The following is a 26851-nucleotide window of genomic DNA, read 5'->3' as shown; positions in this document are numbered from 1 at the left end:
AGTTACTCCAGCCCAAAATAATCTAAAACTGATGGCATTAAAATTACAAATTTCATTTACGAGAAATTAGTTAAGTATGTACATTTGAACAGAAAGCTTTTTTTTTATTACTTTTTTTAGCGTTCTTGTATTTGTATCTATTTACAGATACAGAACATTACTGATCTATAAACCTCTTCATGTAAGTACAGCCATCAACAGCAAATTAGGGGAGAGCTTTCAGTCCTTTGAAATGTAAAGGCGTTATACAAAATCTGAAAAGTTGTACGAAAGAAAATTCTGAGTGCATCATATTAAGACTTCTCAAATCAACATAATAAAAGTATTTCAACTCTTAACCATAAATAAGAATTTTTATGATACTTATTTAACTGTTTTTACGGTAAGACCTGATTTTAGAAATAGTTCAGAACTTCAAATCTGAGACCATTTTGAAGAATCCCTTTAAACAGCTTTAATAATAATTCAACCAACAATACTTCAGGTCCTCTCTGAAGATTTCAAAGCAATTTACAAACCTTGGGAAATGAAAACTCTTGTTTTTGTCATCTCCATTTTCTGAATGGGAAAAGTATGGTAAAGGGGGACAAATGTAATTGACTTAACTAGGTCACCCAGTGAATCACTGCAAAAATACGCAACAGAATTCCAGTTTGGTTCAGTGTTTTGACAACTAAAAAACATTCATGCCTAGCCTAGAAATTCAAATATAAAGTGTATTTAAAACATTTTTAATGTTTTTTCTCCAATTTCAACTGAAGCACATTCTCCAATTTCATTAAAATTTTCTACCATCTTTCTTGAAGACAGAATTACCTTCAAATAGATATGTTAGATTACTTTCATCTAAAACACAGGAGCAGTTGCCAGTCACTTCCTCATCCACAGAGGCTTGAAAACCCTGTGTTATTGATGCCTTTAATAGCAACTGGCTCAGGCCTACGAAGGCTGCCTAGCGGAAGCATATCATTTATGCAGAACTCTGTTAACTAAACTATCACTGTAGCATATAGAGATTGCTGTTCTTATCTGTAAGAATTATAGCTTGCCTCTCCTCCATTTGTATAATAAATTTGAATTGGATTAGAAAAAGTATACAAAATCAAGCTACTTTCCATTAATACAGCTGAAGTATTCTCTATTACCTTTTCAGTTAAAGTTTTGAAAGGTCTTATTAATGGGTGAGTCTTTGTATTTTCATCCAGTGAAACACCGTATTTCCATCCATTATTAGTCTGAAAAATATATATATATATACTGAAATAAGATGAGAGCAACACAGATGAGTGAAAACCAGCAAGTTTTGTGTGTCATACTGAATTGCTAATCTACTCCAATACCTACACTGTGCCACAGAAATTTGTGTGTAATAGAATACATCCATCTGTGGATACACCAGAACAAAACATGGCCTGAGAAGATCAGAGTCTATCTATCAGCAGTAAGTCTCATGCAACAATTTGTGAGTCTACTATACACTGGCGGCTTTCAAACTGACTAATGCATTAACATGGTACTGGCTAAAGTTTCAAAACAAAAAGAAAAAAGCATGTCTACTCTCTGGGAAGCTACAGTCAGCAACACAGAGAAGAAAGATCCTACTTGTTTCCAAATTTCCATTTCTGGAAGTAATCAAACATCTATATGTTGATTTTGCATTAGCCTATGAGAAATGAGTATCTGTTTTTAAGTTCAGTGTCAAAATGATAATTTTACATAACACAGATGACAGGCAGTGATTGATACTCTCTACCGATTTAGTATCAAAGATACAGGCTGTGGTGATTGAACTAATTAACATCACACCAAAAGCAGTCTCTCAGAAAAAGAATTGTGATGCAATTGCTGGAAGCAACACACTTTGTCTTATGGAAAATGTGATGTTAACAGATCAAGTACCAAAGAAGGTAACTTACTGAAGCCTTTGCTTTAAAGAATCTTAATTGAAATTTAACTTTTGAGATTAATGCATGTATAGTATGTATATGTATATATACATATATAGTATGTATATGTATATATACATATACACACATCTGTGTGTTTCTCTACAGATTTGCATACATAGACACATACAATAACAGAGTTGTTATTTCTGTATAATTGTTCAATACAATTGTTATTGTCACAATAAATAACATAACATACACCCCATCTTTTCCTTCGATGAAAGAGAGGTTTAAAATTCATTCTTGAATTAAATGAGTTACTCACATCCAAACACTTTCAACATACTTAGTAAGAACTGCAACTCTATCAAACTTCATTTTGCTCAGTTTTAACTCTAAAAGTTCTAAACATCAAAACTTGCAAACTGTAACACTAAACATCCCTTCAATAAATTTAATGTTTCCTTTTAACATTTAAAAGTTCAAAATCACAATATATATTTCCTTACACCTCTTTTGAAGTGCTGAACCACAGACAACACAGTGATAGAACACTTGGAAAACTATAGGGCAAATCAATGCGTGACAGCCTTCTCAAAGTTAAGAATAAAGAAAAGCTCTAACGACATTTTCTGAAATAATAAAGGACATTAGACCTCCCAGGTACTCTCAGATCACAGAGCTGCTGCAGTAAAATTGAATTTCTGACTTCCATTAAAAGAACATAATTACCAAGGCAATATGATGCTAAGAAATATATATTCTTACTTTAAAAAAACAGAAACAAAACAAATTAAGCACCCCTCCTCAGTCCCTACCAAATATTTGTCCTAAGAAATTCTGGTCACTTTGAAAAAGTGACAAGTATCAATCCATTTGCTTGAGCAAAATGTTTCTTCCACATACCCCTAAAGAAATATATAGACATTAATGCACACACTGAACAAGTGCCTATCATTTAAACAACTCACATTTGTTTTCAACATCACCCCAGGTATTACTGGGGTAAGACAGTTGCCAGTCTTAAAACAATTCCTACCTTATCAAAGGCCCACTTATCGTGGGAATGTTCAGCATACTTGCTGACAATATACTCCAACTTTTCAGGAAGTACAAGGCTGTAAACAAAGGAGAGTTTGGTCAGTCAATTGTAAGTTACTGCACTCTGATCTATGAAAAAAAGAAAAAAAGCTTCATCTCCAAATGAAGGCAAGACATTTTGCTTGGTAAATATTTTTATTTAGAATAAATAACACAAACCAAAACAGAGATATAATGGCATTTACAGAGAGTCTTCAAATACATAATTCTTGGTAATTCTTAATGCAAGAGAGTATTACTATGGACATTTCATATTAAATAATGATGGTTGGTGGAGGGTCTTGATTTTAACAGCAATCACCAATCAGCAATAGTCATTTCTTGGATATAGAAATTTTAGAACTCTATTTTAGAATTACTTAAAAGCTCATGTCTCTACTAAACCATCACACATGATTTTCTTGTTTTGCTCTACCAGGTTGCTTTAAGTCTCAAAACTAAATGAGATTTTATAAAAACTTGGTAATAGGCTAATTGAATCACTTACTAGATTTTGATGATCTTGTACCATTTGCCATCACTGTACCACACTCTAAATAATGACAGCATCAACTGTTTTAAGGATGTAAATATCCCAAATATTTCTAATGGGGTACATAAGAAGTACTAATTTACTACTTACTCTGCAGAATATTGAACATCTCTACAGGGCTAAGAGTAGTGTGTTTTGTATCTGCTAAACAGGATATGTTCTAGCAAAGCATTTGGCAGCAAGAAGCAAAAATGCCTGCATTATTTCTGAAAGGTACTAATATCATTAAAAAGTCAGTCACTGGCCACCACTCTGTATAGAGGAAAATAAAGTGTTAGTAAGGAAATTGTTGTAAAAATATATAAGGAAAGGAAATTGTTATGAAATACATTACTCACTTTGCTGTACTGACAGGTTTGGGATCAAAATTTCCTTCTGGATCCACTGAAGTCTGCTTTTCCAAAGTTGATCTAATTCGTGTATCTAAATAATCAGGAGGCAAGGCACCAGCTATAGCACTTAGACAAGGCAAGGCCATTCGAAAGAGCTCTGGATCATACTTCTGCAGGAGAGATAGGAACTGGTTGGAAAACCCAACAGAAAAACATGCAAAATGTTAGTGAAAACCAAGCAGCCATATGTACAAATATTAGAAGATGCAAAGAGACAGTAAAGCACATTTAAAAACTAAGCACAGAGCAAAGTTATTGCTGTATGACCTGTATTTTTCTTGCTATCAACCTGATACATTTTTAAGACTGTTCCAATTACCGTAAGAGTATGCTGACATTTGTATAAGCATATACAATACATGTAGGAGCATGTAAAGATTTCTTCAGGCCGTTAAGGCCTACATAGGAAGAATCAAAGGTTGTTTACCTAGTCAGAGAAGTACAGTAATCTATAAAATACTGTCTTTAACTACAGAAGTCATTATCATTTCTCCCTCTTTTGCCCTAAACTTCTTAAAGTTTAAATCATGCCAGTCAGAGAAAACGGTGTTTTACTGTTGCAAAGCCAGTTCACTATCTTTCAGTTGTCCTGTCAAGAGGTGAACTAGCACACTTTGTCTTCTAAATAATTAGCCTAATAGTTTAATTAGCTCTAGAGATAACAGTACTTGATATATAAAAACACATGGTGCAATTACATGTGAAGAATTTATCCTATCCTTAGTTAACTTGCCATGAAAAACATTCAAGGTCAATTGTTACACACAGAGTTAAGTGTGTAAATTAAGTTATTTAAAAAAGGGAGGTTGGGGGGGCATAGAGAAAGTAGCAGCAGATCATAGGAGGCCTACGTTCTCATTAAAACTCTCAAACTACATTCTTAGTGTGCCTGGGAAAAATAATCACTTCAGATTCCCCACTTGTATAACATGCATAATGATGTACTTTTAAAATACTTTAACAGATTTACTGTTGAACACTGTTGTGCAAGAGTTCCATGCTATTATAATTATTTAATAAATTGAAGAAAGATTTCTCGTGCTTCATTGAAAGACATAGGAAAGCTACATGATTTTCTAAATTTGAATGACAAATTCATTTATTATTTTTGTGTTAACAAAAAGCTGAAGACCAATTTTAAGGTCCATTGAAGATTCTTGCTGATAAAATTATACATTACAGCAAGAGGAATGCCTAAAACTTTGAACCTTTAACTTTCTTTAGTTTTGTTACAATGTTCTTTAGTGCTTAAGGCACAAGCAAAAGAAGTGAGATCACAGAGTGAATTACTTCCACTAACACAGCTGGAAGCCACAAAAATACCAAACCTGTAAATATCGCAGTACAAAACAGAACAATGGAGAACACTGTAGCTTAGCAGCTTTACACAATGCTCTCATTGGACTAATAATCATATACAAAATGATACAAATCCTATTACAGAGGGCCACCAATACTGACAGAAATACATCATCTTCATTTCTTTGTAAAATGCTAAGACACAAATTGAAAATGGTTCATTGTAACCTCAGGCCCTACTGACACTGTTTGTACTTGTGACAGCAGTAAGACAGACAAAGATGTCATTAAAACCAAATACAAATAAGGCTTAAAAGCCATTCTAGAATAGTGAAGAGACAATGTTTACTTTCATGCTATAAAAAGGATGCCTAGAGAAATGATCACCTGAATTTGTTCACTAGAGCTGGAATGGACATTCAGTGGGATGCACTGAAAAATATTGCTACATTCTCATAGTGAGAACTTGATTTTTGAGCCAAGTTCAAAGAGAACAAGTTTGAAAAGTATTTATCCAGAAAGGCATTTCTAATATGAGAAATGTAACATTTCCTTACTTAGAAAAAACATTAGTAAGTGCAAAAATCCTACGATCACACCTTGGAAGAGTAGTACAGGAAAATGTTTATTTATGTGAAGGTTGGATCATAGTTTTTAACCTAAGCAAGGACCAGCAAACTATCAAAATACAAATGTCTGTTTGAAAACAGGTAATTTAGATTTACAGTGCGTACACCAATAATTTGATTAGCATATACACACATTTCTTAAAAATAATGCTATTATATGTCAGTAAAAAGTATTATAAAAAGTTTAGGAGAGCAAAGTAGAATAGAGCTGAATAGAGAACACTGACTTGTCAGTGCAGCAAGCAACCATTAACAGTGGAAAAACTGTATCAAAACGAAAATCTCACATTTCATTAATTTGGAGAAAATCCTTCATGAATCAGGACTCTTTTTTTTTTTTTATTAGAATGTTACTTCATTGGAAACATTCTTTGTCATACATCCTGTATTATGTGAAAGAATTGCTGAGACAGGCATTTTCTGTTCTTGGCACTGCGAATTATCATTGTAATGCTTTCATAGAAAGCCCATAGTGAAACATGAATTCTAATCCTTACCTTATGAGACAAGGAATCAAATATTCCCCAGAAAAGTTTCTCAGTTAAATGTAATTCTTCTTCTGCTGCAATTCCATAGCTTCCCATTCCTGAAGGTAGACAATAGTATTTCCAGCACTGTTCATAGTGATTTGTCAGAAGCTAGACGTTAAAAAAAAAAAAAAAAAAAAAAAGTGTGTAAAACATTGATATTTAGTAATATAACTCACTGGGTAGCATCTGCTTAAACAGTTACATAAGTATTATTATTTATTATTATTACTTATGCCCACCAATACTATTTATTCTTTATTTCTAACAGATCTTAAAGAGCGTCTTTTTTTCTTTATCTTTTTGGGGGAGCAGTAGAGCTGTGCCACTAAAGCATAAAGACTCTGTTATCCCCAGCTAGACAGATTACTGTGAACTGAGTTTTATGCTGAATGAATGTACACAAAATACACCATTTACCTTGAGAGGCATTTTACAGTACTCATTGAGTAGCGGTACATCAAAAACTAGCCTTCTCAACAGCTGTTGTAGCATAGAGGGACGTAAGTGGCTGTAATTAAAAAAAAAATAAAAAAATGAAAAAAGAAGTTCTTGTTAGTAAAAATTCATACAGATCAGTGAAAATGAAATACAAATTTAAATGATTTTCCACATCAGTATTCAAATGACTCATTAAAACTATTTTGAGAAACATATGGTGTGCACACAACGAAAAACAAAACGAAGAGTTAATACCCTCAGGTGTATAAAAAATCATGAAAAAACAAATACTAGACTCTCTAAATAAGTTTGAGGAACCTGACTCTACGTCATCTATCTAATGATATAGCACAAAGATAGGCAGCTTTTGGACTGTCTTATGCAATTAGACAACAGCTATGATTGTCCCATATGACAGCAGAGGAAAGGGTGTTTTTTGTTGCTGATGGTTTTTGTTTGTTTCTTTGTTCAGTTTTAAGGATTCTTCAGGGTGGTTTAGATATACAGAAGAGACAATCTAAGTAAAATAAACAGAATATTGCCCTAAAAGAATGGTTTTTGATATGAAACTACAAAGCAGCACTCCTGACTGAAAATGATCTTGGAAATACATTATGACTACTATTATTAGAAATAAATCTGTACATCTCTACTACATCAAGGCTCAGTTCAGCTTTAGGATCAGTTTTCGGATTTGGAGAATGATGGGTAGTTTATGTTTTTGTTTTGGTTTTAGTGTTTCTTTGTTGGCTTCTTTTTCTGTCTTTATTTTCACTTTCCTTTTTTAAAACAAAGAACAAGGGTCTTCAAACCACAATAAAAAATACAAACATGTCAACCCCTTAAATCCACAACACACACACATTGTCAAACTCGCCTAAACATTTTTGGTAATTACTGGCATTTTGTTTTTACAAATAATCACAATTCATCCTGTATCATTGCAAAGCTCATAGCAATGCAACAGCTTGTAGAACGCAGTATGAGTAACAGAAAAATCAGAACTATTTTCTCTTAGGAAAAGAAATCCTGTCATACAGTCAGGTCATTTATTTCATGCAAGAGTAAAACACTCTTCATTCTACATTATACGCAATGAAGAAAATTATTAAAATACATATTCTTATTTCCATACACACACAAAAGAAATCAATTTGAACATATGTATCATACATACTGGCAAATTGCAAGCAGGCATTCTTCAATAGTGTCTCGTTGTGCTTTTGTAAGGGAACGTCCTTTGGATAACCTATATATTGTGTGAAGCATGGAGTCAACCAGAGAAGCATGATGCTCTGTTCCAGAAAAGAGGGGAGCACATCTTTTGAGTAATGGAAACACAGCTGAACAAATATATCTATTTAGTGCGAGAGCTGCCTCTGTGGTACTTAGAGAAACCTGTATGAAGTAGTAATTGATTGTTAGTATCATATGGAATAAAAGTTACTAAATATGAAATTATAAAACATAATAATGACATATTCCTGAGGTCCCCTTAGTGGCAGGGTGCTAATGTAGTATTCCCAGTAAATGCATGAGGACAAAACCCATTTTTTTTGAACTTGAGAAAATCTAGTCATCCCACTTATCCCATTAAAAACTGATTTCTTGCCCCACTGCTCTCTAAACCAATAAAAGCAAAAATAAAACAGGCAGCTTATTTATTTAAACAGGTTATGAAAAATCACCAAGCATTAGGTAGCGTTTTTCATCTCACTCAATTTCTTCCTACCTACACATACATAAATTTTCAGTGCAATTGGAAAGCACGCATGAAATAAAAGTAATCATTAGGCCTATTACAGAATATCCTATGTACTTATAGCATAATTAAGGTAAGCCTGCATTTAAAGTACAGTACACCATTGCTTTCAGTGGTACTGAATGCTTACAATTAAAACTTAAACAGTATAAATGAATAAAAATATAATTGAACTGTTACTGCTTGGGTTTACAGTGAGCATATTTTTTTAAAGATTTTTTAACTTGAAGTTCCATTTAATACACTAATTGAACCATTAAATCCAGCCACAGCACCTAATCTGCATAGCAAAATACTTACTGTATCCAGAGAGGCAGAAGCTCTTAAATCTGGTAAAAATCCAACTTCCAATAGGTGAAGGAGGAAGCTTTGGTCCTTAATACCATATACACGGTCCAAGAAGAGTACCATTGGTGCTTTATGATCAGGACAGAAATTTGCAGACATGTCTGGCTCGTTTACTGTGCCATCTACACAAATATATAATGGCTTTTAATAGAAAATCACTGAATAAACAAGAAACAAGAAGACAATGAAAGACACTATAATTATATTTATTGACTAAAATCAAATGTTTGAAATCATATTCTTGGTTCAGTTTTCTTGTACGCTGAAAAAGAATTCAAGGTAGTTATTGAAAAAAACACATTGCAACTGATTAATTTTTCTGTCTTAAATGAAAAGAATGGTTAAAGTATTCTACTTGTTTCATTACTATTACAGAGAATATTTTTAAGGTAAAATTAAAGAAACATATTATTGCAAATGTTAATATATAGTAACTGTGAAGTTTCAGAAGGTTAAGAATTTTCATTTCTGTATCATATAAACTAGACTAGAAAGAATATGTAATCCAAGCAAAGACAACAGTAACAGACATTAAGTGATAAACCATCTGTAAAGGGGAATGACTGTAAAGGGGAATAGATAATTCTTGTGAAAAAGAAAGGACAACAGAAGGAGGGGAAGGAGGATAACATTACTTTGGAGTAGAACAAAATGATAGATTGGTAGCTTATAGCCAGTGGAACATGCAGCAACTAACATGAAAGATGAAGATCATATACCATAAAAACCTCTTCCTCTGTTGCATTTATACTTTACATAAAATTACAGTTTGTAAGGTTATCTTGAAAGTTATGTTTAGAAATAAATCCACCCTGGATAACTATAAGACCGCTTCTAGGAAAGAATCAACAGTCATACAACAAGCAAGAATACATGATCAATACCCCTTTTCACCTTGAACTCTCTGATTTTGTAGTATTTTTAAGTTTCAGAGTGATGAAAGTACAAAGGGAATGAGGTCAAGCTTATGTGTTATACCTAAAGAGACAGTGTTTCTATAGCAACTGCAGGAGACAAAATACTGGGACAAATGGGCCACTGCAGTGTTCCAGTAAGGTATTTCTTATGTTCTTACATTCTCTGCTCCACAGGACCAAGTATCTCTTCTATAGGTCTAATTGATCCATACCTAATTAAAATCTAAAGAACATTTCACACCTGAAAGTTATGTGTTAACAGCTTTTTATAAAATGTGAACTTATCTACTAAAAGTATTGAAGTTACCTTTGTTAACTGTTGACAGCTTTAGTGGTATACTTATAATTCCAACCAAATCTTCAGTTGGCACTAGAGATCGGAGGATTGACCTGATTCGAATAGCTTCACCTTTTCCACTTTGAATAAGCTGTTAGAAAAAGTTCATCAATTAAGAAACTTAATACTGAGTGAAATCAGAAAAAAAAAAATCAAAATACTGATATTAGTATGGTTTTTTGGAAACACTGTACTGCCTGGAAAAAAATCATAGAAATCCAATCTATCACAGCACTATAAAGGAATGCTGATTTTAAGCTTATCCTACTTTTTCATCGCTCCTAATTTTGATATCATAAATGGGTAATTTATTGATGCTATAAATTCCTAATAAAAACAAACAAACAGCTACATGGCTAAGCTTTCCAAGGATCAATCAGACAAAGTGCTGAAAGCAAAAATTTCTGAAAGACTCATGTTACTTACAGAACATTTGGTGATAGCTTTTCAGCTTGCCTTTTTATACTATGAACAGATGCAAACCTGTCAGATGTATCTACACATTGTCCTATTATTTTTATGCAGTAAAAATCACAAAAGGAATTAACAATAATGGGGTGACCAACTTGTTTTAACTTCTAGCAGAAATTACGTATTCACAATCTATCTCTCTGAAAACCTCTTCCAGTAATTTTCTTAACATGAAACTAGCAATATACAGCTAGATACAATTTTACAGCTAGTAAAGCTAATAGCTTTGGTAATTTTAAGTACGGACATTACAAGTCGAATCTCTTGCTTATTGTTGTACTGAGACACATAAATATGGCACTTTCATCTGGATGTATGCTACTAAAGCATTTTAAATAGTGACAAGCAAAAGTCACTTTAACACCAAGTTTTACATGTGGCTATTACAGGCATTACACATTCAAAACAGTTATTTCACTTATTTTTCCACATATTCATGTAGTGTTAATACCATATTTCAACAGTACACAAGAATGAAGTTCTGTATCACACTGTTATGAAAATTACTTTTGTGGCTTTCTAGAGGACAGTAAAGGGCCAGCTTCAGAAATTTTATTGGCAGTGTAAATGTGTACCACTAGTAGTTCATTTTTGCTTTAATCCTACAGTCATACAAAAATCCCAAATTTTACATAAATAACAGAGCACAAGGAATCAAAAGCCAGTGATTTTTTATGAACAGTTGGCAGGGAACACATCTGTATAGATACAGTGAAAAATGCAATAAAGCATACCTCCTGACAGTAGAAAGCCTTTGAATAGGGAATATTTTAGTTAGACACATACAGTTCTGTTTACAAACCTCCCACATTTTCTGAGCAAGTGACAGAATGAACTTACATGCATTTCTGGTGCACAGCGTCCAAGTAAATCTATGAGAGCCGAGTAAAATGACATGATTGCATTGCCCATGTGCACAATCTCCTCCTCTTCCTCCTCCTCATCACTAAAAGATAATCAATAATACCAGGGAGTATTTTTGCTAATCCAAGTTTATAGCTCCTCTCTGGAACTAGATCCATGATCCAGAGACTATAAATCAGATACAACCATTTCCTCCAGTTACAGATTACAATTTTTTAATTTTTTATTTTTTTTATCCCTAGAGTTAGGAAGCGATTGAACAGTAATAACTACTTCATACCATCCTTCTGTCTTCCTCTGGCACTTTACCATTATCTTAGCTTCATTCTGTAACAGACTTCTTATTTGCTTTGTCCTTCAGGCTTCTTCTCTTCTGTAACTCTTATTCTACATGATCATGTTTCACGAATTCCATATGACAACTGCTTGTGGGTGTGAATCTCTAATGTTCTGGGTTTGTATAATGACTTACCCAATAGGGTCTATTATCTATATACCTCTGGTGAGATTAAACCAGCTATTAAATCATCATTTTCCAAACATGCATTCACATTTACTTACCCTTCTCTCCTATATCCTTGTGAGGGAAGGTCACGAGAAGGATTCTCTGAGATTCTGATAGCTTCTTGCATAGCTGCCAGCAAACCATTTCCTCCTTCTCCTCTAAGGTCTGGTCCAAAGCACTCTGGCCGTCGAATAAGGAGCTTGACAACAACACTTGCATTTTCTTCAACACTTTCACCTGAAGACCAAAATAAAGTCTTAGCACAATACATATTTTCCCCTGAAAGGTATCCTTTAGTCAGAAGGAGACTGTATTTTCCTCTGAATTTTACAAAATATAAAATAAATCTTCAATCTTATTTCTGAAAGCATAAATCTATCATTTTGGCAGCATGAGATGTGCTTTACCAAAGGATATCTAGGTTTAAAAGTGACAGTATAGACATGCCTTGCCACAGTTTTACTACGCTCAGTCTAGAAGGTTCACTTCAGAAGGTTAACTTGCTTTTTGTGCCAAAGACTACTTCCTCCTAGAGTTAAAATACTGTGATAGGTTCTTTTGCACAAAATGGACTAGAAAGTAACCCAAACATATAATACTGGCAAGTGAGAATGCCACTGAAAGTGGCAATTATCTATTCCTGGGCAACCTGTACAAATGATGATGAGACATAGTTTTTGATGGACTCCATTTAGAGACAGGTAGATTTTGAATAAATTCATTCATGGCTTTAGGATATATCTTGTAAGCACCACTCCTAGTACACGGACAGAGAAACGTACTTCTTACTAAAGTTCATGATACCACACACATTGAATAAAATTCACTTTAGCTTCTTGTATAAAGGGTAATTGCAGGCAATAAGCCTGAAATTGGGCAGGTGAAGGGAAGGCGGGCGGGGGGGTGGGGTGGGGGTGGTGACCTCAGCCAACAACCACCCAGCCTCTTGTTCCCTCCCATCTCCTGCAGGAGAGGGAGAAAACAGAAAGAAGGTGAGACAACTCATGGGTTGAGATAACAACAGTTTAGTAGAGAAAGCAAAAGCTGTGCATGCAAGCAAAGCAAAAAGATGAATTTATTCACCACTTCACATAGGCAGTGAAGTGCAGCGTAAAATATTTAGCCAGTTCCTGGAAAGCAGGGCCCCAGAACACACAATGGTTGTATGGGAAGACAAACACAATAACCATGAACATCTGCCTCTTCCTAATCCTTTCCCTGAGCTTTTATTGCTGAGCACAATGTCATATGATATGGAATATCTCTTTGGTCAGTTTGGGTCATCTCTCATGTCTATGTGTCCGCTGCCAACTTCTTGCCCACCCTGAATGTACTCACTGGGGGCGAGGAAGGGGGCAGAGTGGGAAAAAATTGAGAAAGCCATCACACTGTGCAAACACTGTTCAGCAATAGCCAGAACATCTGTAGTTTATCAACAGTGTTTCAGCACTTTACGGACTCCTATGAAGAAAGTTAATTCCATTCCAGCCAGACCTAGCACAGGACAAGAATTATTTGATTTTAAATGGGCCAGCTAAAACAAAAAATGTTGCTTAACATTCTGGCCTTGGTACTTCATCAGTGGAACACTCATCTCAGAGTTGAATCTTCTCAGTATAACTAAAGAAAAACAACTCATATTTTAGACTAAATCAATCTGGGGTAAAATCTCCTGATTCTTTCTACTGCATACTTACATGTTGGTTAAATACTCTTCTTGTTGTTTAAAGCCTGAAATTGAATACTTCATCTTCTCTATACACAAAAACCACACATTAAAATCAGCTTTGTGTGGAAAAATATATGTATAGTTGAAAAGGGAAGAGAGTAGGTTATCTATTGTATAAATTGGAAGGGCACATAGGTTGTGACCCAGATGCTTGCTGAATAAAAGTCATTAAGAAAAGAAACTTTCACATAAATGATCTCTTTATATTTAATCTAACTGCTTTTAGTGCTTAAAGTTTAGCAGTTGGGATGTGGATATAATACGGGTATAATAATTGGGTAAAAAAAGAAGCTCAGCTCATGGTTGAATGCAAACATTTAGAAAATTCACAGTGGACACCTTATAAAAATAATCTGTGGGATGATATGAGATTAATGGGACATATAGGAAGAAAACAAATTGAAGGAAAGGAAACAGAGTTCAGTCATTGAACTTGTGATGTCAGTAGCTTTATCCCACAGATCATCAGTATCAGTATTTTACTTACAAGCTACAATAATAAGCCAGTACATAAACTTTAGTATCAAGTTTATACTGAATTGAATTTTGTATCTTGAGCACACACTAAAAAAATGGGATTAGAAACTGTGGTTTTTAGCAAAGAATAACAGGGCCATCAGGAAGTCAAAGCCTCTGATATGGTCCCTCACCACATTCTTCTCTCTAAATTGGAGAGGTATGGATTTGAAGGATGGACTGTTAGGTGGATAAAGAATTGGTTGGCTGTTCACAGCCAAAGGGTTATGGTCAATGGTTCTATGTCTGGGTGGAGGTCGATCACAAGTGGTGTCCCTCAGGGGTCAGTCTTGGGACTGGTGCTCTTCAACATCTTTATCAACGACATAGACAACAGAATCGAGTGCACCCTCAGCAAGTTTGCAGATGACACCAAGCTGAGCAGTGCAGTCGATACAATAGAGAGAAGGGATGGCATCCAGTGGGACCTGGACAGGCTGGAGAAGTGGGCCCATGAGAACCTAATGAGGTTCAACAAGGCCAAGTGCAAGGTGTTGCACTTGGGCTAGGGCAATCCCAGGTATTTATATAGACTGGGAGAATAAGAACTTAAGAGCAGCCCTGCAGAGAAGGACTTGGGGGTCCTGACGGATGAAAAGCTGGACGTGAGCCAGCAGTCCGTGCTTGCAGCCCAGAAGGCCAACTATGTCCTGGGTTGCATTAAAAAAGGGGTGGCCATAAGGGAGAGGGAGGTGATTGTCCCCCTCTACTCTGCTCTTGTAAGACCCCACCTGGAATACTGCGTGCAGGCCTGGGACCCCCAGCACAAGAAGGATGTGGAGCCCTTGGAACGGGTCCAGAGGAGGGCCACTAAGATGATCAGAGGGCTGGAGCACCCCTGCTATGAAGAAAGGTTGAGGGAACTGGGCTTGTTTAGCTTGGAGAAGAGAAGGCTCCAGGGAGACCTCATTGCGACTTTCCAGTACTTAAAGGGAGCATATAAACAGGAGGGGAAATGCCTGTTTACATGTGTTGGTAGTGACAGGACAAGGGGGAATGGTTTTAAGCTAATACAGGGGAGATTTAGGTAGATATTAGGAGAAAGTTTTTCACTCAGAGGGTGGTGAGGCACTGAACAGGTTGCCCAGAGAGGTGTGGATGCCCCATCCATGAAGACATTCAAGGCCAGGCTGGATGTGGCTCTGGGAAGCCTGCTCTAGTGGTTGGCAACCTTGCCCAGAGCAAGGGGGTCGAAAGTAGATGATCTTTAAGGTCCTTTTCAACCCAGGCCATTCTATGATTCTATGAAGTCAGAGTTAAAGGAAGGTAACAGTAGGTGAGATAATTGGGACGGAGAGGTTTTGGAAGGAGCAGCTAAGTACTTCGAACATTTCAGTTTTGTATTTTCCCCACTTAAAACACAGGTATGATCTTGAACAAACACAACTCCCGACTTTGCACAGATCTTGTGTTTTACTAGATGCTTTAAAACCTGATACCTCAGAAAACTATGTAAGCCAGTACTCTATTGGAAAATTGCCTTTTGTAATGCAAAATAGCTTAATTACAAACCTCTAATTCTCCCAGTGGCTTAGTGGCCAAGGAAGCAGAGCAAACTGGTTACGTTTTCAGATATATCACAGTCTGACCTAAAATAGTGCAATTTACTCTATACCACAGCTTACTTATTGATAGAATTCCTAGCTTCATTTGCTACCTTAATAAGATACTCAAATCAATAATAAAAGTTGCAAAAGGAATAACAAAAAAGTAACTATAATTTTGAAGATTCAAAAAAAATATATTAATAAACAGCATATAATAATTACCTGTTGTTTGCGATGAGAATGGTATGCATTAACCTCTCTTCATCCATTAACACATTCTTATGTACAGAAAAGTAATTTTAAGAAATCCTTTTGATAGAATGCCAAGAAATTATACTTACTGTTAACAAAAACTGCAAATCTTAAGAATGACAGGTAACGTTCACCCTCTATTGGATTCCATCCAATGTCTGGATATCCTTTAGCTAGCAATACTGGACAACTCTGCAGGCCGCAACCAGCCAAATAAGTAACAACCTACAATATAGAAGCAATTATCTATTCATGTATGTGGAAATAAATTTCTAAAAATACTGCCAATGCATGATTTTTTTTTTTAATAACATGGTTTTAATATAACAGGTGTTTCATCTGAGAAACTACCAACATAGCTCAATATTGCATCAGTCTTAGTTTCTAGCTCTTGCTTTTGATAATGACAAAAAAAGCCAAACACTCTGTATTTCTGAAACTACCAAACTACATCATGACACAACAACATGAAAAAGGTTTAATTTGGAAGGTAAAAAGTAGAATAAAATACTAAGGAATTAAATATTCAGATTTTTTTACACTTTTTAGACAACAGTTAAAAATACTAACAACTTCAAAATCGCATAAATAGCTATGTATGAATAATTTACTACAACAGCAAAGTAAATGTTGCATCAGCAGCTTACCTACTGTAAATCCAATTCTAATAGATATGCAAATAATTAAATTTTTCAGAAGATTGATCAATATCAGTGAACAGTTAAGTTTCTGGAGAACAATAAAGTTTAAAATTTTTGGTAATACACAAATACCCAATATAGCATTTCTTATCAAGAAGAATATCTTTAAGCAAGACAAATCACTGAGAAATTACAAATGTAATTAATTATAGTAAGCTGAATTTCTGAAACATGAATGAAACACTTTCTCAATAATTTAAAAGGAAATTGTCAGGTAACTGCACAGATGTGATCTTTGTTTTTATTTAAAATACATAAGGATAACATTTGAACATGACTTTAGTCCTCAAATAGGTTTTGAAATAGATAATTCATTGACTTGCCTAACATTACTTTCCTTGAAAATATGACAGTCAATGCTGGTGCTCCAGTCACTAACAGTGTATCCTGGGGTCAATACTGTTAATATTTCATTAACAATAGAATGGAATGCACTTTTGGCAAATTTGCAATTGATAAAAACCTGGGAATTGTTCTCAGTGCTACCTTTACCTAATTAGTATATTCCTGTGCTCTCACACCCTTTCCATTCATATTCCTGTCCCTGTCTTCTCTGAGCTATCCCCATCATATGTCCATTTATTTCCATTTTCTAACCTTTGCCTCTCCCAATGTATATGCTGAATACAAACACCACCACAACCACTCTTCACCCACTTCTACCCTCATCTACCCCCATCCTCCACAAAGGCTTTACCTCTGCCAAACTATCATATTAAACTCTGCCTTCTGGCTTCTGTTTCCCACTGCTGTATTAGAACATATCCCTTCCCTTTCCTGCATTCCTTTTCTTCTGACTTTGTTATCCACCTTCCATCTACTATTTTGTTCCCCTTCCCAGGTATATACAGAGAACTTTATGCCATTTTTTGTATCTTTTTACCCACTATTCCTACTTCATCACCCCTTCTCCTTAAATTTCCCTTTATTCCTAACCACTGTGAATGGTTAGGAATACTACCTGAATCCTGGATTCAATTTACTGCTGCAGCTAAACCAAATATCCTATTCCAACTTCCTTTGTTCATGTATCTAACCTACTATTCTCTTAGATTTTACTTCTGTTCTCCCCATCAATCTCTTTGATTTACTTAAGCCATGCGACCTTTCTTCACATTCTCTTACTTCATCTGAATTTGCTCTTCCCCAGACAATGTTTCCTGACATGTCTTTCTCCTGTTTCATGCCATTTTCCTTGTTATTCTTTCTAGCTGATAATAATTTTGAAAGGATACAGAAGACAGGAAAACACCTTCTTGTTCTCTTTTGCTGTGATTCCCACCAAGTATAAAGCCAAAGCAGGATATAGAGCCAAAGCAAGGAAAATACTGCTCAGTCAACCTTATCCTAAGACAGCACATTCCTAGAGCAACTATTTCTGAAAAGATCATATTCAAATTCAAATTCAAAATTCAAATTCATATTCAAAAAAAAATAAAAGATCATATTCAAATTACTGTGATCAGACTTGCCCTTTTCCCTTCTACTACAAGTACACTGTTGAATAAGTAGGTTAGAGTGATCACTTACTTTATCCAGATCTGGCTCTTCCAGTGCTAGTGCAAGCTCATTGTTGTCCATTACGGAGGCTGCTGCAACATCTAGTGGTGTTGAACCTCTCATTGAAGGAAATGCTGCAGAAGAATGTTAATGTACAAAAATTAAATTCAGTTTGCAGTAATCACAGTCATGCAGCAGATGGCAGCAATCACAATGGAATCTAAATATATTAACAGTATGTTGTATGGCTGTTCTTCAATCAAGAACATGTTTAACTTTCAAATAATTCTAAAATAAATGCTGAAATTCTTTTGTCTTGACATCCATATCCACAAACATAAAGAACTATGCTGCTTTTAAATGCAGATAAAGAAATCAGTGTTAACAACATAGCAAACTAGAAAAAAAATTATACAACTATTTCTCTAGCAGAGCAACATTCCAGCTATATAACTCTAAGAAACTGTACAACCATGTCAATTCAAGACTTTTAATTTGCCTATATTCAGCTAAAATATCCACTTTCAAACTTCAGCTTTGCCTGTTTTCATTCTTTCATTCTTAATCCATTTTCTGTGTTTAATATGGGCAAATGTGGGTATAGAAATAGCAATCATGAACAGCTAAAACACTGTGAAATCACAAGCTATCTTGTCTTGATATACTTTATTGATATACGCCATCTACCTAGCCAAGAGAAATTTTCTTGAGATACAAAATCTAGTACATCCACATTTTAAAATCAAACACGCATTCCGAAGGAAAAATATGAAATTCATATCAGTGGACTAAGCTTTAGAGGGACGGGAAACAACAATAAAAATTAAAAAGTAACTTGTGTTGTTGTTGTGTTGTGTTGATGCCCAGACGAAACTGACCCTTGCCAGAGGGTTAAATTAATCTTAGATTTCCAATTGCAATTATATTGGATGGAACAAAATGTCAAACAGCATGGATTTCATCCTAAATCTTTCAAGATATTTAAAAAAACATATTAAACTACTCTGTTTCAAATATAATTAACAGACATAGAAAGATGAAAGAAAAATAGAAAAAAGTATGTAAGGGAGGCTTCAGCACATGATTCAACTTGCTATACAAATTAGATGGCAGACTTGTGATAGCACATTTCCTTCTTTGTCTTGGTTTTAACTGTTACAGCTACATGACATACCCAGCCCAACGCTGCTGTTTTCCAGTAAGTAACTAAGATGCTCAAACATGGCTTTTTGGTTTTGACGACTAATTCGACAGAAGTAGCATAGGAATCGACAACAGCTTGCCACCATCTTAGGAAAAACGATCTGCTGAAGAAGAAAGTTGACAAAGCAGTGAAATATGTTAATTACCAATCTGTTCCAATTCTTCTTCCTGCATCCCTAATAAGGAAAGTATAGTGAAGTTACCAAGGTGACAAGCAGTTGATGGTTGCTCTTGTTCTAATTTAAGAAAGGACCTGCATTTCCTTTTAACATTTGTGTTCATTAGACCATTGGGTTTAAAATGTTGAAAAATCATTTTACAGGGAACTATAGGGGACATATAATGAAGAAAAACTGAGAGTTATTTCTCAACTCTCAAACAAAGCAATCTGCAGACTTGCAATGTGGTTATACATAACCAACATTATGGTAACAAGCTCAACCAAAAAATATCAGGTCACAGCAGAATAAAATATTAAAGGACCTTAGTTTATCCAGACATATTCATTACAATAAGAATACACAGTCTTTTAAAAAAGGTTTCTACAAGACTTCCACATTCCTCAATGCATAGGCCTGATAACATACATTAATATTTTATTTTTGCTGTGCAATTTTTTTTAAGACATTTTCCTTGCTGTGCATTACATTGAAAGGATTTCTCCTCTGAAAACAAAATAATTTAATCTGTAGCATACCCAAATGAACGTTTCACAAACTGCAATTAGTCATAACATCTTCTGGCATGAAAAACTTATGCCAGTCTCACATTTTACTGAAAGGAGATGAAAGAACAAGATCAAAAATCATGGGAGAGACTTTTGATGTTTGTTTTAAGGTTATCCTACCAGATGTATTAAATTCACCATTATATGGCACTTAAAGTGTCAAGCACGGTTGCAAATCTGCATCCTAAGGATGCACAGAAAATTAGGCAGAAAATTAATGACGACCCAGGAGAATTTTTTTCGAAATAATCTGACCAGCTCTCATCAGGCAAAAATAGGAATGTATTCTATATAAATATACACACACACACACACTATAATATTCTATAAAATGCATTATATTCTGTGAGATCCAAGGTGATATTCAAACACTTTAATTAAAATACCATGTTTTTTCTTCCTCTGACATCCTGCCTTCTTCACTTCATACCTTGCAACTATAAATAATATTACTTATACTTCATTATACAAAGCGTAATAATTATTGCCTCCTTTACAGAACAACTCTAATTCACTCTAATGCAGCATTTTCAACTGAGACAACAGTTTTGCGGGTAAAAAAAGTGATTATGTTAATTAAAAGTTATATGATAATGTATTACCTATTCAAGACATCAGGTACATTTCCTAATTTCCATAGACTTGAGTTGATTAACCATAGTCTGACACAGGGTTTTTTTGTTAATGTGTGTGGCTCACTTGGCTATTTTAGTCATGAAGGTGCTAATATGTAAAAGTAGCAATAGACATGATTTCTATTTTTAAATGTATGATAGAAGAAAATTAATGAAAAACATTCGTTCATTCCTGAAAACATTCAGCAAAGCTTCCATCCCCATAATTTACAGGGATTTTAAACTAAGCAAAATGTGTGACATAACCTTGTTTACAGAATTACAGTAAGAGCCACAATGTCAAAAAATTGTCATTTTAGAAATTCTTTATTATTAACAGGTATCGATACAAAAATGGAATTTGAAATTTTCCAAATCAGTAAGAAGTAATTTTGAAGTAAAATGTTTCCATTTTGAGAATCAAAAAGGGCATTGCTTAGGATTCTTTGAAAGATAACTAACAACAGAGTTGTGAGGAACTCAACTGAGAGCACAAAGAGCAATGTTCTAATGTCTGATGCCACCACTATTCCTTAACTGTACAGAAGCAAGTCATTGGACAAAAGCCTGAAGAATTTCAATTGAGTATATAAAATCATCACTGACCAAGGCATGCACACTGTTTCTGGCCCTACTCCTTTCTTCCTAAGGACACCTTACCTGGTCCAGTAAAAGATCCCTGGCATACGGAGACATGTACCTTTTCCAGTTTAATGCTTGCCAGTTCCTAAGTGAACAACCTTTCAAGTGAGACGTCTATATGTGCTTAGAAGATAAGCATGCCAGCAGGAGATCAACAGACAGCATATGGCAATCATTTTAAAAAGCAGTGCTCTCCCTGCAAGGTTCGTATGGAAGATATTTCACACTTGGAACTCAGAAACACCACTTCTCTGCCTGTACAGTTCCTTGTCCAATGGTTTGCTCTATGAAATCTCCCCATCGCAATATCTAAAATCTGTGTTAATGGAGTGCAAAAGTCCATTAATAAGCCTTGCTGTGTTATTTCATAATATGACTATAGCGCTCCGTTTCCATTTAAAAAAAAAGGGTTCTGAATGGTGGGTATCTGCAAGTTTCCACTCTTAAGGAGAAAATAAGGCACCGTGAGACTGGAATAGATCAAATTCTAAACACACCCTATTTCATATTCATATTTCTTGGTAAGATTTCTATTCCTCTGCCAATCCTAGTTCAATGGGTGAAGTTTTGGATTCCACACACAATTTATAGAGATAGGGATATAAAATAGGATATTCTGGGAGGCCAGACTCATTAAATGACACCAGGTTAACAACTCATTTTCTAGGTCTACATTCCTCATGAAAAATATCATGGTAACTTCTATGATGTATTTTTGTGTTATAAAAATTCTCTGTGATAACATTCTTAAGTAGAATCAGAAGGAACAGTGTTTTTTGTGTTTTTTGTTTTTTTTTTTTGGTTGGTTTTGTCACTTTGGACTTTATGTACAAATTGTAGCAAAACCAGAAGGTTGTGACACCTATAAATTACACAAGTATTTATCAGGTTAGAAATAATTGTAGTTTGCCTGGCCATACAAAAAAGAAAAAAAAAAAAGGTAAGCAGTATTTGGAGAATAGGAGACCCCTCTATTGGGGAGGGTGGCATTAGCATTAAAACATCAGGCATAAGCAAAGAGAAGGTAAGCCCACTTCATTTCTGACTTTCCTCAGGTAGCCGGAGGAATGTTCAGTTATGCTTCTCAAAATATTTATGCCATTCTACCTTTAAACTAACATATAGGTATTCTAACATAACACTAAGAAAAGGCAAAACATGATTTTGCAGGAAAATTACAGCTCAAGTATTTGAATTTGAGCATTCAAAATAAAGTTGCTGTAAGTTAACTAATTATACAGTTTATTGTTAACAACACTTTATCTAAGATGAAGAGGTCTATTTTCCTAGCAGAGCTAAGCCTCTCATATAGACACATAACATATATATTTAATTTAAAATTAAAAAAAAAAAAAACAAAAAACCACAAACATTTAAGGTACAATTAAAAGACAAATAAAATACCTATTACCTATCTCTCACTTTTTAAAAATTAAGTCCTAGAATGACAGTCCTACTCTACTCTATAAGAACTGTTCAATTTTTAACATTAATCAATATTTTGATCTGGACAAGCAAAATCTACCTTATATATAAGGAGATCTATTTATCTTAGCTTTCTCTAACATCCTTTTTACACTTTTCCAAAGGTACAAGATGTGAAACTAATAATAAAATTATGGTGAAATTACCTGAGACTTATCTCCTCCAAGCACATTCACCATCACATCCATAACTGTCTCATGCATGCCCAAGACTCTCATTAAGTTAGGATGCTGATAAAACACCTTGTTGTTCATTATATCCCTGAAGTGGGAGAAAAGGCAACATTTTCAAGAAATACTATTTTCATCTATTAGAGGTTTCAGACATATGCTTTCATTGTCATAATATGATTTTAAATTCTCAGATTTCAGTGTAACACAAAAACATCTGACAAATAAATGCTTCACATTTAAACATGCTGTCATTCCTCTAATTGTCATGAATTCTATGTAACAAGAACCTAAACTCTTCAATTATTTCAAAATGGCATTTTTCTTCATCTTTAAATTGTTCTTACCGTCTGTTCTCTTTAAAGAAAAAAACATACTCTGTTAAGATCTAAATGTAAAAGAATATATTCAATTACGTTGTAAGTAGAGAATGGGGATCAATAAATCTAAATCTAATCTCATCTCTGCAGAAACACTGCTTAATTATTTTTATCAGTTCATAAAGTAGAAGATACTAAAGAGACTCAGTTTTCAAGGATATTAGTTAAATGTCTTTCACTGATATTTCCAAAATTATAACTATCTAGAAGAATATTTAACATGGCATAAAGTTCTCTAAAATAATTGGAATATTTTATAATTTTCACTCTGCCCACCCTCCTTTCAACACATTCTGGAACCTCTATATTGGTTTCACAATCCAGAACACAGTTTATGTGTTTTCATAGGGGATACAAGGATTTCTAAAATTTCTAAGACTTACTCTTTATCCCTCCTAGAATTCTCATCAATTTCACAAACTCAGCATTGAGAACAAATTATTCAATCCTGTCCCATACTAATTAATAAAGTGTTTTTACAACTTGCTCAACTTGCTGAAGAGACTCTTGTTTGCGATTTTTACAGCAAAGTAGTAAGGGTAATGCAAGTTCCTTACAACTGTTGTAAAGGAAAGAAACTGTTCAATGTTCTCGATGAAGGACAAACAAACATAGGTCTCAGGTAATCTTACAACTAGTGCTTTCTCTCTTTTTAAATATATCATTTAAATTCAAGTAATGAATTTTCTGTTTTTTTTTTTGTTGTTGTTGTTTTGTTTTTTACTTCCAACATTAATTGGCCTAATCCTGCAATTTCTCTCTTACGAGGAATAAAAAAAACATTCAGGCATGTACAAAACTACTGGTGCTTAACAGAGGTAATCTCATAACATAATCTGGTATCAGCAGGGATTACACAAAGTCAAGGTCTTATAATTCTAATGTTATAAAGAATAATATAAGCAGTCTTGTACAAATACTTTAAGTTATCATTGATATCACATAATAAATACTAATCAGCTTGAAATCTTTCAGATCACAACAACACTTTGCTGGTTCTACCTAGTTACTTGTACGAACTTGTCACTTAGAAAGACAGCAGCAAGTCTATTCACATATGCATGCAAAATTAATGTCAGCTTTAAATTTAGGAAGGGTGTGGTATTGACAGCAATACAGATCTAAATCATCAGTTTTCTATGCTAAAACACATACATTTACAAAGCTTCAGCAAAACATCTGAAAAATACTCATTAGGCTTCACTGTTGTAAAAGTAATCCTGTTTCTTTAGGTGAGAAAACACCTTAGTTCACAGGAAAAAAAAAAAAAAAGACATAATGTTCATAGAGAGATCAATTGGAGCCATACTGGAAATTTCCACCAAAAATTGAAATATTTAATATGTATCTGCATTTCAGTACTGTACTAATTTTCATTTAGGATCTTAAGTAGAAGGATTTACTAATATAACCGAAAGTGTTACTCAAAAATAAAATGATGTTAATTCCATACCCTAATCCATTAATCATTAGCAATTCCTCCTCTTTTCCCATTCTGACACTGAGAAGTGAGCGAATCTGGCCCAGTGCAGCAAGCAGATTAATTGTATCCTTCACAGAGGTAGCACTAATAGTGTATGCTTTCCTCAGAGCTTGAAGTAGCTCACCAATGCTGTCATATTGCCTACGAAGGAGGGTATACATAATCCGAACTAATTCTGGATCTTGAATCTGATCTTCCTGAGACCAGCGTACCATAGTCTGGGATATGAGTTCCTTCAGTGTAGCTAAAAGAATAAAATACAGAAAATGTTACTAGACTTTACAACCACGAAAAAGTCAAAAACACGTATTACAGCAAAATACTATAACAGCAGACAAGAGGCAAAAGAAAACAGTTGTAAGAAAGCAAAAGAACATTAGCAGACTGAACAGAATTTTCAACTGGAAAAATAATTCCTGCATCTTTCAAGGTAAGTGTGATGTTCCTGAGAGATGGAAAACAAGAAATTTCTACTTATTGTTCAAGTCAATTCAATTCAGCACTGTTAGCAATGAAAACTTCTTGGCTCAGTAGGACCCCAAGAATGATCCTTGTGAGTGAAATACTAAATTTAACATTTTAATTTGCCCTTCATTTCTACATTAAGATTTATAAAATAGAAGTAATTGCAGAGCTTTTTCTAATGCAAAAACCTTTTCATTAGGAATGACTTTAATGTAATTTTAAAATGTCAAAGAAACATCGTATTTTTGATGAACATCAATTTAAGTTTGGAATACAGAAACTAATCATTAAGTTTTCAGTTTATTGAATAGTTTATCTAGTTTATTGAGAGTTTATCAGCTGACAAGTACGATTCCGATTATACCAGAAATATTTATGAATGTGGGCTGAGCTTGCTAATTAGTTTTGCCAGAGGGGATTAAAAAGCCTGTTCTAAACTTAAAAAACTACCAGAAAGGAGGATGAGATAGCTTCCTTCTCTTTTAATAATCAAATATCCAATTCAGGGCCAAGACTGGATGACTTTAGCAGCTTTTGCTATTCATTCATTCAAAGAATGTTTAGCTACTTTGTTGTTCAAACAAGGGTTCTCTATTATCTTCAGAGAAGATGATGTCCTACCTGGAAACATCTCAAAGCTGTGTGATGTTGCATACACACTAAGGAACCAGAGAAGCAAACTGATTTAAAATAGGCAATTTAATCTGTGTTACCCGTCTATTTTGGAAAAGTCACTACCACTTGGTAATACATTCTCTAAAAAATTGTGTTGTTTGGAAGTACACAATGGATATTGCTTGGAGCAGTTCTGTGTTTTACACATCACATATTCAATGACTGTGTAAACAATTTTTCTAAGCCCTGAGTTCAAGAGCTTTACCTAAAAACTAAACACATATCCCAGTCCTTGTTCTAACAAACGCTCATTAGTTATACCAAATGGATCAGGATATCTTTTCACTTGCCAGTTCTTCTCTCTTACAATTTACTTTATGATGTATTTATAGAAAACAGTCATTAGTTCTTACATTTTGTTTTAAAAAACAGGCTTTTTCTGTGGGGATGGATTCTCTATTTCATTAAGACAGCTCTATTATTAGGGGCAGGTTATGAATGAAAATATTAAACAAGTTTTTTTTGAAAATATTGTTTAACTTCTCCAATCAGCTTCTTCTTTCAGTGCTATGGCATAGTCTCCTCTTTAATTTTTGCACTAAACTCTTCTTCCCTAGAATAACCAATGCTTTCCAATAACTTTTCAACTCATTGAATGTCAGAAAGAAAGAAAAAAAAAAAAGCAGAACTAACGAAGACTGGAAACTGGCAATAAAACAGTAATTAAAATCACTGAAAATAAAGTCACTGTAAATAAAATTAAGTTGGAAAACAGTCTTAATTTATTAACAGTACAATGAGTTCTTAA

The 26851-nt window shown here is 34.3% G+C and overlaps 1 protein-coding gene across 1 annotated transcript in view; it reads right to left on the bottom strand.

The window, feature by feature from the left end:
• The window catches only part of RYR3 (ryanodine receptor 3), a 190244-nt gene that overhangs the window by 73387 nt on the left and 90006 nt on the right, over positions 1–26851 (bottom strand). Inside the window, exons 39-53 of the mRNA XM_050710838.1 lie at positions 24934–25207; positions 23077–23191; positions 19434–19566; positions 18290–18393; positions 16148–16283; positions 12071–12251; positions 11486–11591; positions 10145–10265; positions 8873–9042; positions 7988–8208; positions 6790–6880; positions 6340–6480; positions 3861–4042; positions 2929–3007; positions 1146–1235 (exon numbers count right to left, since the gene is read on the bottom strand). Coding sequence (XP_050566795.1) covers positions 1146–1235; positions 2929–3007; positions 3861–4042; positions 6340–6480; positions 6790–6880; positions 7988–8208; positions 8873–9042; positions 10145–10265; positions 11486–11591; positions 12071–12251; positions 16148–16283; positions 18290–18393; positions 19434–19566; positions 23077–23191; positions 24934–25207 — 2144 coding nt within the window. The remainder of the gene's footprint in view (positions 1–1145; positions 1236–2928; positions 3008–3860; positions 4043–6339; positions 6481–6789; positions 6881–7987; positions 8209–8872; positions 9043–10144; positions 10266–11485; positions 11592–12070; positions 12252–16147; positions 16284–18289; positions 18394–19433; positions 19567–23076; positions 23192–24933; positions 25208–26851) is intronic.

Source organism: Cygnus atratus, chromosome 5 (assembly GCF_013377495.2).
Source record: "Cygnus atratus isolate AKBS03 ecotype Queensland, Australia chromosome 5, CAtr_DNAZoo_HiC_assembly, whole genome shotgun sequence".
Classification (NCBI taxonomy): Eukaryota; Metazoa; Chordata; class Aves; order Anseriformes; family Anatidae; genus Cygnus; species Cygnus atratus.
Note: the sequence above shows the minus strand (reverse complement) of the source record. Positions and strands in the feature narration are given on the sequence as shown.